Source organism: Leucoraja erinacea, chromosome 14 (genome assembly GCF_028641065.1).
Source record: "Leucoraja erinacea ecotype New England chromosome 14, Leri_hhj_1, whole genome shotgun sequence".
NCBI classification, from domain to species: domain Eukaryota; kingdom Metazoa; phylum Chordata; class Chondrichthyes; order Rajiformes; family Rajidae; genus Leucoraja; species Leucoraja erinaceus.
The window spans coordinates 11316511-11329303 of NC_073390.1; the positions used below are offsets into that span (position 1 = coordinate 11316511).

At 42.4% G+C, this 12793-nt stretch overlaps 1 protein-coding gene across 1 annotated transcript in view; it reads left to right on the plus strand.

Annotated features, from left to right (window-relative positions):
* Positions 1-12793, plus strand: part of LOC129703273 (multiple epidermal growth factor-like domains protein 6) — a 288963-nt gene that overhangs the window by 169842 nt on the left and 106328 nt on the right. Inside the window, exon 5 of the mRNA XM_055645610.1 lies at positions 12509-12631. Coding sequence (XP_055501585.1) covers positions 12509-12631 — 123 coding nt within the window. The remainder of the gene's footprint in view (positions 1-12508; positions 12632-12793) is intronic.

Sequence of the window (12793 nt, forward strand, 5' to 3'; positions counted from 1 at the left end):
TCGAGCCTGCACCGCCATTCAATATGATCATGGCTGATCATCCAACTCAGTATCCCATCCCTGCCTTGTCTCCATGCCCCCTGATTCCTTTAGCCACAAGGGCCACATCTAACTCCCTCTTAAATATAGCCAATAAACTGGCCTCAACTACCTTCTGTGGCAGAGAATTCCACAGATTCATCACTCTCCGTGTAAAAAATAATTTTCTCTACTCGGGGTTTCTATTATGTGCAGCTTTTAAAAAATATATTTGTTCCTGATTGCATGAAAGGCATTTTGTTAGAGGCTTTTCCTCAGAAGCTGAAGTACTTAGTGGAAATAAAAAAAAAATATATATATATATAAATGATTTGGATGAAGGAACTGAATATATGGTTACTAAATTTGCTGAAGATGATATCAAATTGGTTAGGCCTTCGGAAAATATCATACAGATATCGAGATAGGTGAAGTGGATGGGCAAAGATTAGACTAATATTAAGTGAAGTGGTAAAATGTGAAATTGACCATTATGGCAGGAAACATTAAAAAAAAATATCAATAAAGGGAGAGCTTGCAGTGCTCTCAGTCAGAAAGATCTGAGCATACTAAAAAAATGATATGCGAGTGGTTTGTAGAGAAACAATTATAGAAGCTAACAATGTTATTGCTTATTGGAAGTAAGGCTGTTATGCCTTAGTAGTCACATTGATGAGACTAAATCTGAGGCACGGTTGTACTGTATGAGATTCAGATTCACATTTATTCTCACATGCACCAATTAAGGTACAGTGATATTTGAGTTACCATACAGCCATACAATTAAAAGAACACAACACACTTAAAAAGAACAATAGAACTTAACATAAACATCCACCATTCACTGTGATGGAAGGCAATAAATTTCAGTCAGTCTCCCTCCTTTTGTTCACCCGTGTTTGGGGCCTTGACCGCTACGGACGAGCCGATGTGCAGGCCCTCTCGTCGGGATGATCGAAGCTCCGATGTCGGGATGGATGGAACATGCTCCGCGGCTTGGAGTGCCCGAATCAGCCACTTTCTTACCGGAGATGTTATAGGCTGCAGGCAGGCCAGTGGTTGGAGATCTTCTCCGGCGATCCCCTTATTAGTCTCCTTATTTGATGAGGAATGTAAATGCATTAGAAGCAGTTGTGAGAACATTTACTAGAAGATTACAGTCTGGAACGAGTAGGTTGTCTTATGAAGCAACTGCTGGAGCTTAGAAAGAGAGGGAGGTCTTGATGATACCTATGAGAATCTGGGGGTTTTGACCGGAGAGTTATGTGGAGAATATTTCTTGTGGGAGAATCTAGGGATCACTATTTTAAAATAGGCGATCTCTCATTTAAGTGATGCGATGATTTTGTTTCTCTCTCTGAGGATGGTGAATCTTTGGAACTTCTTCAGAGTGGTAGCAGCAAACATAAATAGATTCTTAGAGTCATATCATCATACAGTACCTTTTACAAGCCCTTTGGCTCAACCTATCTATGTCGACCAGGTTTTATAGCTGAGTTACTCCCATTTGCCTGTATTTGGCGCATATCACTTTAAACTTCCTTATCCATGTACCTGTCCAAGTATCTTCTAAACTCCACCATTGTACTTGCTTTCACACTTTTGTCTGGCAGTTCATTCCATATAATGCTCCACCCTCTGTGTGTCTTTTAAATCTTCCTCCCTCTCATCTTAAACTTAGACCTTTAGTTTTGGATTTATCTACCCTGGGAAACAGACTGTAACTATTCACCTTATCTATGCCTCTCCTAAGTTTGTGTTACCTCTGTCAGATCACTCCACAGCCATCTTTACTTTAAGGAAAATAGTCCCAGCCAATCTAACCTGATTTTCGAAATCAAGTCCTCGAATCCTTGTAATATTTCGATGAATCTGTTCTGCACCCTTTCCAGCAGATCTACATGCAACACTCCATATGTGGTCCCACCAATGTCTTGTACAGCTGTAGCATTACATCCCAACTCCTGTACTCAATACTCATGCAGCAAAGTACGCCTAATGCCGCCTTCACTACCCTGTCTACCTGTGTCACCACTTTCATGGAACTATGCACCCGTGTATTAGGTCTGTCATCTCGACAACAGTCCCCTTTAATTTGCAAGTCCTCCCCTGATTTTACTTTCCAAAATGCACCACATCACAATTGCCAAAGTTAAATTCTACCTGCTATTCCTTGGCCTACTTCCCTAATTGATCCATATCCTTTCGTAAGCTTAATAGGCCTCCTCATTGCCCACTATACCATCAATTTAAATGTCATCTGGAAATGTATTAACGACAATGTTGTCTAAATTGTCAATATAGGTGACAACTAAAAGTGGATCCAGCACAGGTTCCTGTGGCACAGGCCCGAGTTGTAGCATATAGTATTGCTATTACACTCTCACAGTGGCGAGATGTGGAACAGGGAGCAGAAATCTAAATGGTTCCCAGGAGAGAGGGAATGAAATGGATGGAAAGACCTCTCTGCTCTCAATAATGATAGTCTGCCATCTAACTAATGGACACTGAGATGGAGTGGTTGCCAAAGGGCTAAGATTGGACAAACCATTTTCACATGTTGGCAAGAAAGTAGTATAACAATCTTATAGGATGATTTTGAAAATGGACTGGGTAGCCCATCTGGCTAAGGGAATATTTTGCTTGGGCAGCTTACAGCCCAGTGGTATGAATATTGATTTCTCTCACGTCAGGTAGCCCCGGCATTCTCTCTTTCTCTATCCCTCCCCCACCTAAGTCGCACTAGCTTCTCATTTTCACCCTACAAACAGTTAACAATGGCCGGTTTCCTTTATCATTGTTACCTTTTTGCATATCTTTTATTCGTTGTTCTTTATCTCTCCGCATCATCGTCTGTATCCCTTGTTTCCCTTATCCCTAACCAGTCTGAAGAATGGTCTTGACCCGAAACATCACCCATTCCTTCTCTCCAGAGATGCTGCCTGTCCCGCTGAGTTACTCCAGCTTTTTGTGTCTATCTTTGGCCAAGGGAACTCATGATTTTCAGAAGGGGCTGTCTTAGACCAGCTCCAAGGCTACAACTGTGTCAAGAAAATACTGCACTGATTCCCTTTTTCAGGCCCATGCAATAGTTGCATTGGACTATTGTTGGTATCATAGAACATTGATTCACAGCAGATTCTGACCAGAGGTTGGTGGATCTTTCATTCATCAATCAACTCAGTGTCATGGGGTCATGAACATGGAAACATTGCATCAGCCCAACATGACCATGCCCACCAGGTGTTATTGCTGGGCTGGTCATATTTGCCTGCATTCGATTCATACCCCTCTAAACTTTTCTTATTCATGTACCTGTCCAAATGCCTTTTAAACATCGCCATTGTATCCAAATTCATGGCTTCCCCTGGCAGCTCATTCCAATATGCACCATTATCTGCATGAAGAAATTGCTCCTCAGGTCTCTTTTGAATCTTTCCCCTCTCACCTTAAACCTATGCCCTCTGGTTTTAGACTTCTCCAACCTGAGAAAAACACATCTATGGTCATCATGATTTTGTATACTGTAGCGGCGCCTACTGGCGCACGCGGGTATCGAACCCGGCATTCGGAAGCCGCCGTCACGTGACTCGGGAGGGGCTGCTTGTTTTTGCGCGGTTTTGCTTTCGCGCGGTTAGTTCAGCGCTGACCACCGACGTGGCCAGACGTGTCTAGAGAACCTGTGTACTGAACACCAAACTTTTGAATAAAGATCCGTTTGAAACTTTAGTTGTCGTTCTTGAGACCACCAAAATACCTCTGGTCGTTCCTCAGCCTCCCATGTTCTAGACTCTAGACCTTTGTTAGGTTCCTAAACATGGGCTCAACAAATTGATATGTTATTTATGACCCCTGCATGACCCCTGGAAAAACCCCAAACAACCCCACATGAGGATCACAACCCCTAGGTTAAGTATCGCTATTCTAGATGTAAAATAGTCCCAGCCTCTCATTATAACTCAGGTTCTAGAGTCCTGGTAATATCCTACAGACAGTTTTCTGAACCCTTACCAACTTAACAACATCCTCCCTGGAGCAGGGCGACTAGATCTAGGTGACACAGTGGAGCAGAGGTAGAGTTGCTACCTTACAGTGTCAAAGACCCAGCTTTGATCCTGTCCATGGGTGATGTCCGTACAGAGTTTGAACATTTTCCCTTTGAGCGCATGCAGTTTCCCTGGGTGCTCCGGTTTCCTCCCACACTCCAAAGGCGTACAGGTTTGTAGGTTAATTGGCTTCTGTAAATTGTAACTAGTCCCTAATATTAGGTATGTTACAAAACCTACCTGAATCGTCGATGAGAATCTGCCCCCAGGCCGTGTGTATGATTTTTGCGCTGTTTAGAGGGGGCGGGTTTAAAACGCGATTTTCACTAGGCTGTTGCAATCGAAAATGTTCAGCCTAGTAAATCATTAACGGAAAATCGCTGAAAGACCCCGTTGCAAAAGGTATTATTAGTTTTTATGGCCTTGTATAATAGTTATAGTAGTTTAAAAACCACTCTCTCAACCCACGACCTCTCGCAGCCCCAGGGTTTTATAAAGCAAACAATTAAAGGTATGTACCTTATTTTTACATTAAAAGGGGCTTCTTAAGAACCCTGTATATAAAGTTTTCTATAGCGAATAGTTCATTTTGGGCTCTTTATATCCCGCAGTATTTTTCTGGGCATTTGGGGGCACAAATCCAGTGCAATGTGAACGTTCTAAACCAGCGCGTTCACAGGAACCCACTAGAAAGCCGATTTAAATTGACTTTAATTTACAGCAATTGAACACTAAATTCCTTCCATTTGGCCTATAAATTGATGTAAATGAGATTTAAAAATCATGTTTTATTGTGAATTATTTGTGAATATTATTTGGTCACTTAGGCTATTTAAAAATGTTAATCATTTATTAAGAAATGGATAGATGTTTAGATCTAGTAATTGAAGTTTGAAATTAGCTACAATTGGGTAACTAACTATTATATGCTTTAATTTCAGGTCATCCAAGTAAGATTATTTTATATTTGTTTCAGAATGCTTCAATCTATGATAACTGAAAATTTCATTCAGTTCTCTTAATTTTTAAGAAGGTTATGGGCTTTTGACTGTCCATGATCACAGCTTTTTTGTTATGTCCATAGAAAATCAATAGGGAACAAGATGCTAATCTCCGGGTATGAAAATGGCCATAACTTTTTTATTACTTGAGATATGAATGTGAATCAGGTGTCAAATTAAACTTATTGTTATGCTTTATCTGATGGGATAAATTACAGACTTGATTTTTTAAATCTCAAAATTTTGTAACATTGCTACTAATATGTAGGAGAGTGCTAGTGTACGGGGTGATCTATGGTTGTGGGTACTTGCCAGGCCGAAGGACCTGTTTCCGTGTTGTATCTCTAAAGTCTAAAGTAAACTGTACATGGTATTTAAATGTAGCCTTACCAATGTCATATACAGCTGTAGCATGATGTCGCAACTCCTGTTCTGAATACCCTGACTGAAGCAGGTGAGCATGCCACACACTCACCTCACCACCCTGTCTATCTGTGTCACTGTATGTTGGGAACTGTACCTGTACAGTTGGAATTCACCTGGAATTCTCTGCCACAGAAGGTAGTTGAGGCCAGTTCATTGGCTATATTTAAGAGGGAGTTACATATGTTCTATGTACCTCATGTTCTCTCATTATGTTAAAATAGGAAATGGATGGGAAAACTGATGGAAACTGAATGGTTCTATTTTCTTGGATCCACCCCAAAATACTGCTTCTACATTAGACTCACCTCTCATAATGATCTCTGATCATTACTCTGATTGCAGTTCAGGACTACATTGCTTGATCACAATTAAACAAGGAAGGCGATATTTCCTGGGCATTTGTTCAATTACCTGTGCCAGTTAATTAATACATCATGTTACCGGAGTTAAACACTAACTAAAGAGCCTGTCCCTTTTAGGCTATTGCAGGAGACTATGCAGTCGCCACATGTTCGCGGATGGTTGCCGGGGAGTCGCCTTCATGGTCGTGAGGAGTTCCCGCATTCTGGGAACTAGTCGTGGCTTCATTCTGGTTGCCGCAAATTTTTCAACATGTTGAAAAATTTGCGGCAACTAGTGTTAAGCCTCCATGGAGAGCAGTGAGATTTCTCGTGCCATAGGTGGGTCGCCAGGAGGTCGAAGGTTCTCGTAGGTTGTAGCCGGTGCTGACCAGTGAATTTCATTGGCTCATTGGGGAAAAAAATGTAAGCAGTAGTCTTCAGAACCAAGGATAACCGACCGGTAATGTTAAATGTCCGCCGAACTTCACAGCCGTGTATCTCTGGCTTCTTAAAAGTTGGCTGGCTTCTTAAAAGTTGTCTCCACTCCTTCTCCCTCCTTCTCCCCCCTCTCCTCCCCACCCCCCTCACCCTCCCCCTCACCCCTTCTTTTAAAGGGCTTACTGTAGACTGTGCTTTAACCATCTTAATTACAGCGCCAACCTTCCTGTTCATCGCGGTGTGTGTCTGTATCACCTTGGCTTTGCACCGTGTGAATTTCAGACAGGGCTCCCCCCGCTTGTCCTGTCCCCCACCTCTGCGATGTGTTTGCGCGTGCGTGTGTGTGTTCCACTCTGATAGTCGCCGTTGCCATTTTCTCAGTCGACTGCTGGCAACTTGACAGTCGCCGGCAGACGCCTGAAAAATCACCTAAGTGGGACAGGCCCATTATAAAAATTCCAATTAAATGTGCAATGTATGCTATCAAGTGTAATGGGCACTGATTATTCCATCAGAAAGATCATACATCTGGATGCTCCAGTTTGGACAAGACGTAATAATATTATGATTAAGCCTTTGTAGAAATTGATGAAGATGTCAGATGTGAATCAATGTATTAAAACTATAATTAGTTTTGATTAACACCATAATCTGAACTTCTCGTTGCTAGGTATTATATTTGTGGTATCTATTCAGTTGCAGATTGTAACTGACTGAGGTCCGATCAGAACGCACAATATTCCTTGCGTTATGAATCAAACAGATAGTTATTTAGTTAGTTGGGGCAAAATCAAATAAATTGACCAATGAAGAACTTGAAATGCAATTTCACGCCAGCAAGGCTTTGCCAGCCTAGTTCCATTAAACTGGCACTTAAGATAAAGCTACCGAATAGCAAACTAATTACTAGCCATAATATGCTTTCACGATCGAGACCCCATTCACCAGGTCGATTGGCAGCACTCAGTGTTCTTGGATCAAATTCCAGCCCTTAATATTATTATGTGGACGACTGGAAAGGCTAATTTCCTTTTTATTCAGTTGCCTTTGCTAATTTTAGCCTCTCAGGAGACACTTGGCAAGTGTATTGAACGCATGTGGAACAAGAACATGGAAAAAGTTACTGTTGCGGTTGAGTAACTTGGCTCGGAAGCGTTATAATCATTAAGTCATGTCGCCTGTAGGAAGCAAATGGAGATCTTTAAACTTCCATATAGTGCATCAGGAAACTCACAACTATTTTTGTGAAAGCCCAAAGAAGTGTTGATGTGGAGGTAGCATTTCATTTAATATTTCTGAAATCCTTGGAGATTCTAAACCATGATTCCATTTTTAATTTCAGTAAAATGCCCAGACTGACACCTACTGTGCAGCACCACACTCGTTCCCATTTTCCACATGACCAATTCCAACGGCTTCCCTTGAGTGCGGTAGTTAATTTAGGGAGGAATAATGCATAATGTTCTGCACACGCTGGGATCAAGTTGGAGGCTGTCTGACCTCAGTTCATGCAAGAACATTACAGCTGGTGATCTGAGAAGAATTGTATCCTACTATCTTGGGCTGAATAGAGAGCTGGATGGAAAAGGTCTGATAAATCCAATAGCAACCAGAATGTATAACCTGAAAGAGAAATCCAAGTTGTGCTGCTATCAAGTTATGTGATGCAACTACGTTATGGATCCCCCCCTTGCTGAGCTACATCGGCCTAAATATGATTAACAGAGGGCGGCTGTGTCCTTGCTTGAACCTCACAGGCTAGCTTGCTCTCTCTCCCAATCTGCTTTGTGGTACCATCCCTGTGTATGAGGTGTTAGGACATTGTCCTGCGAGGTGGACGTAGATGGACATAGATATGATAGACTATTTCCGACACTTCCCTACCATTCCTTGACCTCACTATCTCCATTGCAGGTGATAGACTTCTGACCGACATACACTACAAACCCACTGACTCCCCTGGCTATCTGGACTACACTTCTTCCCACCCTGCTTCCTGTAAGGACTCCATCCCCTACTCCCAATTCCTCCGTCTACGCCGCATCTGCTCCACGGATGAGGCGTTCCACACCAGGACATCTGAAATGACTTGGTGAGGCTGGTGTCTGGTCCATACCATGCAAACTGCTCATCTATCCCCATCCCCCACTCGCAACAAGGGCCGAGAGTCCTCACCTTTGACAGCGTCACATACAAAAAGTAATCCTCCGTCTTTCGCCACCTCCAACGTGACCCCACCACCCGCCACATCTGCCCCACCAACCGTATCTGCCTTCCGCATAGACCGCATACCTGCCTGTCAATTCTTCCCTTTTGTACCACCCCCTCCCCGGGCACTTTCCCTTGCAACCGCAAGAGATAAACCTGTCCCTTTACCTCCATCGTACTCCGTTCAAGACCCAAGCAGTTGTTCCAGTCTTAAACGGAAATTGCACCTCATATTCGTTTGGGGAGTCTGCACCCCATGAACATCGAATTCTCCCAATTTTGTTAGTCCTTGCTGTCTCCTCCCCCTCCTCAGCCCCCCTGCTGTGTCCTCCCATCCCCAGTCGGGCTCCTCCTCCTTTTCCCTTAAGTCCCCGCCCACCCCCGTCCCCGATCAGTCTGAAGAAGGGTTTCGGCCCGAAACGTTGCCTATTTCCTTCGCTCCATAGATGCTGCTGCACCCGCTGAGTTTCTCCAGCTTTTTTGTGTAACCTTAGATATGATAGTGGTGTTTCGGATACTTTTAGGTTGGCACATTGATATGCAGGGAATGAAGGGATATGGCCACATGCAGTAAAATTAGATCAGTTTAACCTGCCATTATGTTTGGCATCGACTTGGTGAGTGGTGTCTGGTTCATGAAACCATATTATGGATGGACTCATAGAGTCTGACAGCATGGAAACAGGCTCTTTGGCCCAACTTGCCCACACCAACCAAAACTAGTCCCACCTGCCTGAATCCCTTAAACCTGTCCTATCCATGTACCTATCCAATTGTTACTTAAACATTGCAATAGTCCCTGCCTCAACTAGTAATCAGTGTGTTATTCAGTAGTTTCATCTTAAGTGAAAGTATAATGGAACTGAGCAGGCAAAGTCATGCTGACATCAAATTGCATTTCCAGCACTTCACTATTCTGTCTATTTTATTTTGTCCCCAACATGTCCTCAGATGTTGGAATGAATAAAATTACTCTATGGCCTAAGGACTTGATCTTCTGCTGTACATTTCTGTGTTCTATGTTCTACTCTTCAGCTGAGTGATTTATCACGGGGTGCCCAGGAGTGCCCAGCTCACTCAAAGCTCTGATTGTAACAGACAATTTCTGTACTTAAAATAGACAAAGCAGTTGATTGTCACCATGTAAGTGAGATCGCTGTGAATGCTAAACCTACCATTTACATTTTCCATGACATCCAAATATTTTCCTCAGCTAATGAATGTTGAACTGGTTGCTATTATAATGTAAGAATCACAACAGCCAATTTGCACATAGCAAACTGCAGCAACATGATAAGCACCAAATTATGCAAGAGGAACTTAGTAGGTCCTGGTGCATCTATGGAGACAGAGAAATGGTTGGCGTTTCAGGTCGAGAGTCTGCATCAGATATGCAGGGACCTGATGCAGGGTCTCGATCACAAACGTAGAGCATCTCTTTGCCTCTGCCGATGCCATGTAACCCCACTTAGGTTGTTTTTAGCACTTTGGTTAACTTCTCGTGCGAAAGGCAGCATTTCAACTCTACCACACTCCCTCAGGACAATATTGTAGACCGACTAGACATCTGTGCTTAATCACTGGTGCAAGACTTGAATTGCTTTATTTGTGGGTGAGAATTCTACCAGCTGAGCCTCAATCATTTAGAAGGACTCTGAGCGTAGTTTGTCTGTCCCAGTGGAGATCTTGGGGCTGCCGTGTCACTTCTTCTTCTTCTTTCATGTGGCGTGCACAGCCTAAAGTTGTTGGACAACTTGTTCTATTTGATCTTCCGTCTGTGCACGTCGAGTTGATTTCATTAGTCGAAACAGGGCGGACCGCGTGAAGGTTGCAATCTTCCACCCCGCCGTGTCACTGAAGATGGCAATTTTCATTGAGAATAAAGTTTTAATCTGAGAGATAAATGAATCTCATTCCTGCACTCTTATCACCAATGATTATATAACTACCACCACAGATGTTCTGCAGCTCAAAATGTATCTCCCCACATCATTTCCTGGGCTGCTTACTGAGGTCCATAATCCATAAAGTTTCTCGTGAAAACTTTGGTTTAGTGTATTTCTGTAATTAACTAGCTGTCTTTTTTTAAGATAGTAGATTTTGGATATGGGGGATTAATTTAGTGATTGTGGATCTGATTCAGTGATCCTCTCTAAAAGGACGAGGAAGGGGTTATGTTCAGGAATTGTCCTTGGGATAAAACAGGGTGACCCTTCTTAGTGTAACTTAGATAATTGAGGATATTTTCAGCAGGATAAAGCACCCAAACTCTTTGTTGACTAAACACATAGTTGGTTCTTCATGTCAACACATGTTAGCTTCTACTGTTTACTAGTTACTTCCTGTTGCTTGGCTCAGTTGACAATACTTGCTCTGAGTGGGAAGAGCCGTTCAGTCTTGTATTCTCTGTCCACAGTTAATGGCTGGATTACAGAGCTTTGTCAGTAGGTTTGTCAATGGTACATCTGTATTCTTGGAGAGGAAATATGTAAGTCATTAAAGCTAAAGATTATCTATTCCTGTTGGCAAGCATCCTTGCATAACAACGTTGATTTACTATCCTCTGGATTTTGAATATGAATACAGAATTTTGCAAGATATTGGAATGCTTTCTAGTGATAGATTTCAATGTTCTGGTTTTGCTCTGCAAATAGTTGAGGGCCTGCGTCTTCTTGTCTAATGCACACAGTGTGATTATTGTTCTGAGCCTTGATCTGTGGGTTGGCAGATAATAAAATGAACTAGATGGTACCAATCACAAGCTTGGTTAGATGTCATTGTAACGGGAAACAGATTGTTTTACTGGGATAACCTCATTTTAAGAGAACATCAAAGTGCATAAAATGGAACAAATCTTAAGGAAGGCACTTTTAATTTCTTCAATATCTCGAGTCTATTTTGGGGTCCATGGATCCTGGACCTGATCATATCATGATTATTCAGATGAACTTTCACACCCAAGAAGTTTCCCGAAATTTACCATATTACTTCCAACACCTATCCCTGCACCCGCGCCTGCCAACACTCCATCACATCACATTTACTGTAACTGGATTAGTTTAATTTGTAGTTTCAATTAAGTATTGTACGCCTATAGGTAATGGCAACTTTTGGCAAAAGGCATCTTACTTTTACCATTTTGGGCACTGAGTGTTAAAACTATGACGTACTAAATCGCTAACAGCTCCAGTAAGATGCACTTAAGATCTGGTGGCTTTGGCTTTTCTTTGTTTCTTGCTCATACAAAGATACAAGTCTCCTGTATTAGCGGGAACCTTCCATTTTTATGCAGCATCCATCTGGGGTTTATTGCTAACTTTCATATTAGGATTATATTTTTGAGGCAGGTTGACTTTTCTCTGTAGCTAATTAAGGCTGGGATGCTGCCTTACAGCACCAGAGACCCGGGTTCGATCCTGACTATGGGGGATGCTTGGCTGTACGGAGTTTGTATGTTCTCCTCGTGACCTGCGTAGATTTTCTCTGGGAAGCTCCGGTTTCCTCCCACACTCCAAAGACGTACAGGTTTGTAGACTATGCGGCTTGGTATAAATGTAAATCGTCCCTAGTGTGTGTAGGATAGGGCTAGAATACTGGGAACGCTGGTCAGCACAGGCTTGGTGGGCCGAAGGTCCTGTTACCGTGCTATATCTCTAAATTAAACTGTTTATTGGGTCAGGATATGCTTTGTAACGGTTCAACAATGCCCAGGCTAAAACATATGATCTGCAGAAGAATTTAAAGACTCAACGTGGTGTTGATAGTCCCAGGAGACCCAGGTTGCGGAAACTAATTGTCACTGTAAATATGAAAGCTTAGTATTAATCTGCATTTGTTCATCAGCGTGCCTCTCTATCCACAACAATGATATTTTACTTGCTTTGTCGAAATGCCTATTTGTGGAAATCAGTAACTTAAAGATTTCTGAATTTAAAAGACGTTTTTCCACACACAGGTAACTGAAACGTTGTTTAATCGAGATTCATTTCTAATCATTGTAACATTTTTCTCCCTTTCTTGCCACTGACAGATGTGAACGAATGTGCCAAGGATAATGGAGGTTGTCAGGACCAGTGCTGTAACACCATTGGTAGTTATTACTGCAAATGTCCAACGGGACAGAAACTTGCAGCAAATGGGAAGTATTGTGAAGGTGAGTAGGTTCAATAATATTACTTTTAACACCTTTTTGTGAGTGAGGCAGAAAGAGTGAGGCAGTCCATCGAGTCTGTGCCAGCTCTCAGAACATTGCTATTGGTTTCAATCCCAGCTTACTTCCCTGTGACCTATTTTTGCTCACACACGCATCAATTCC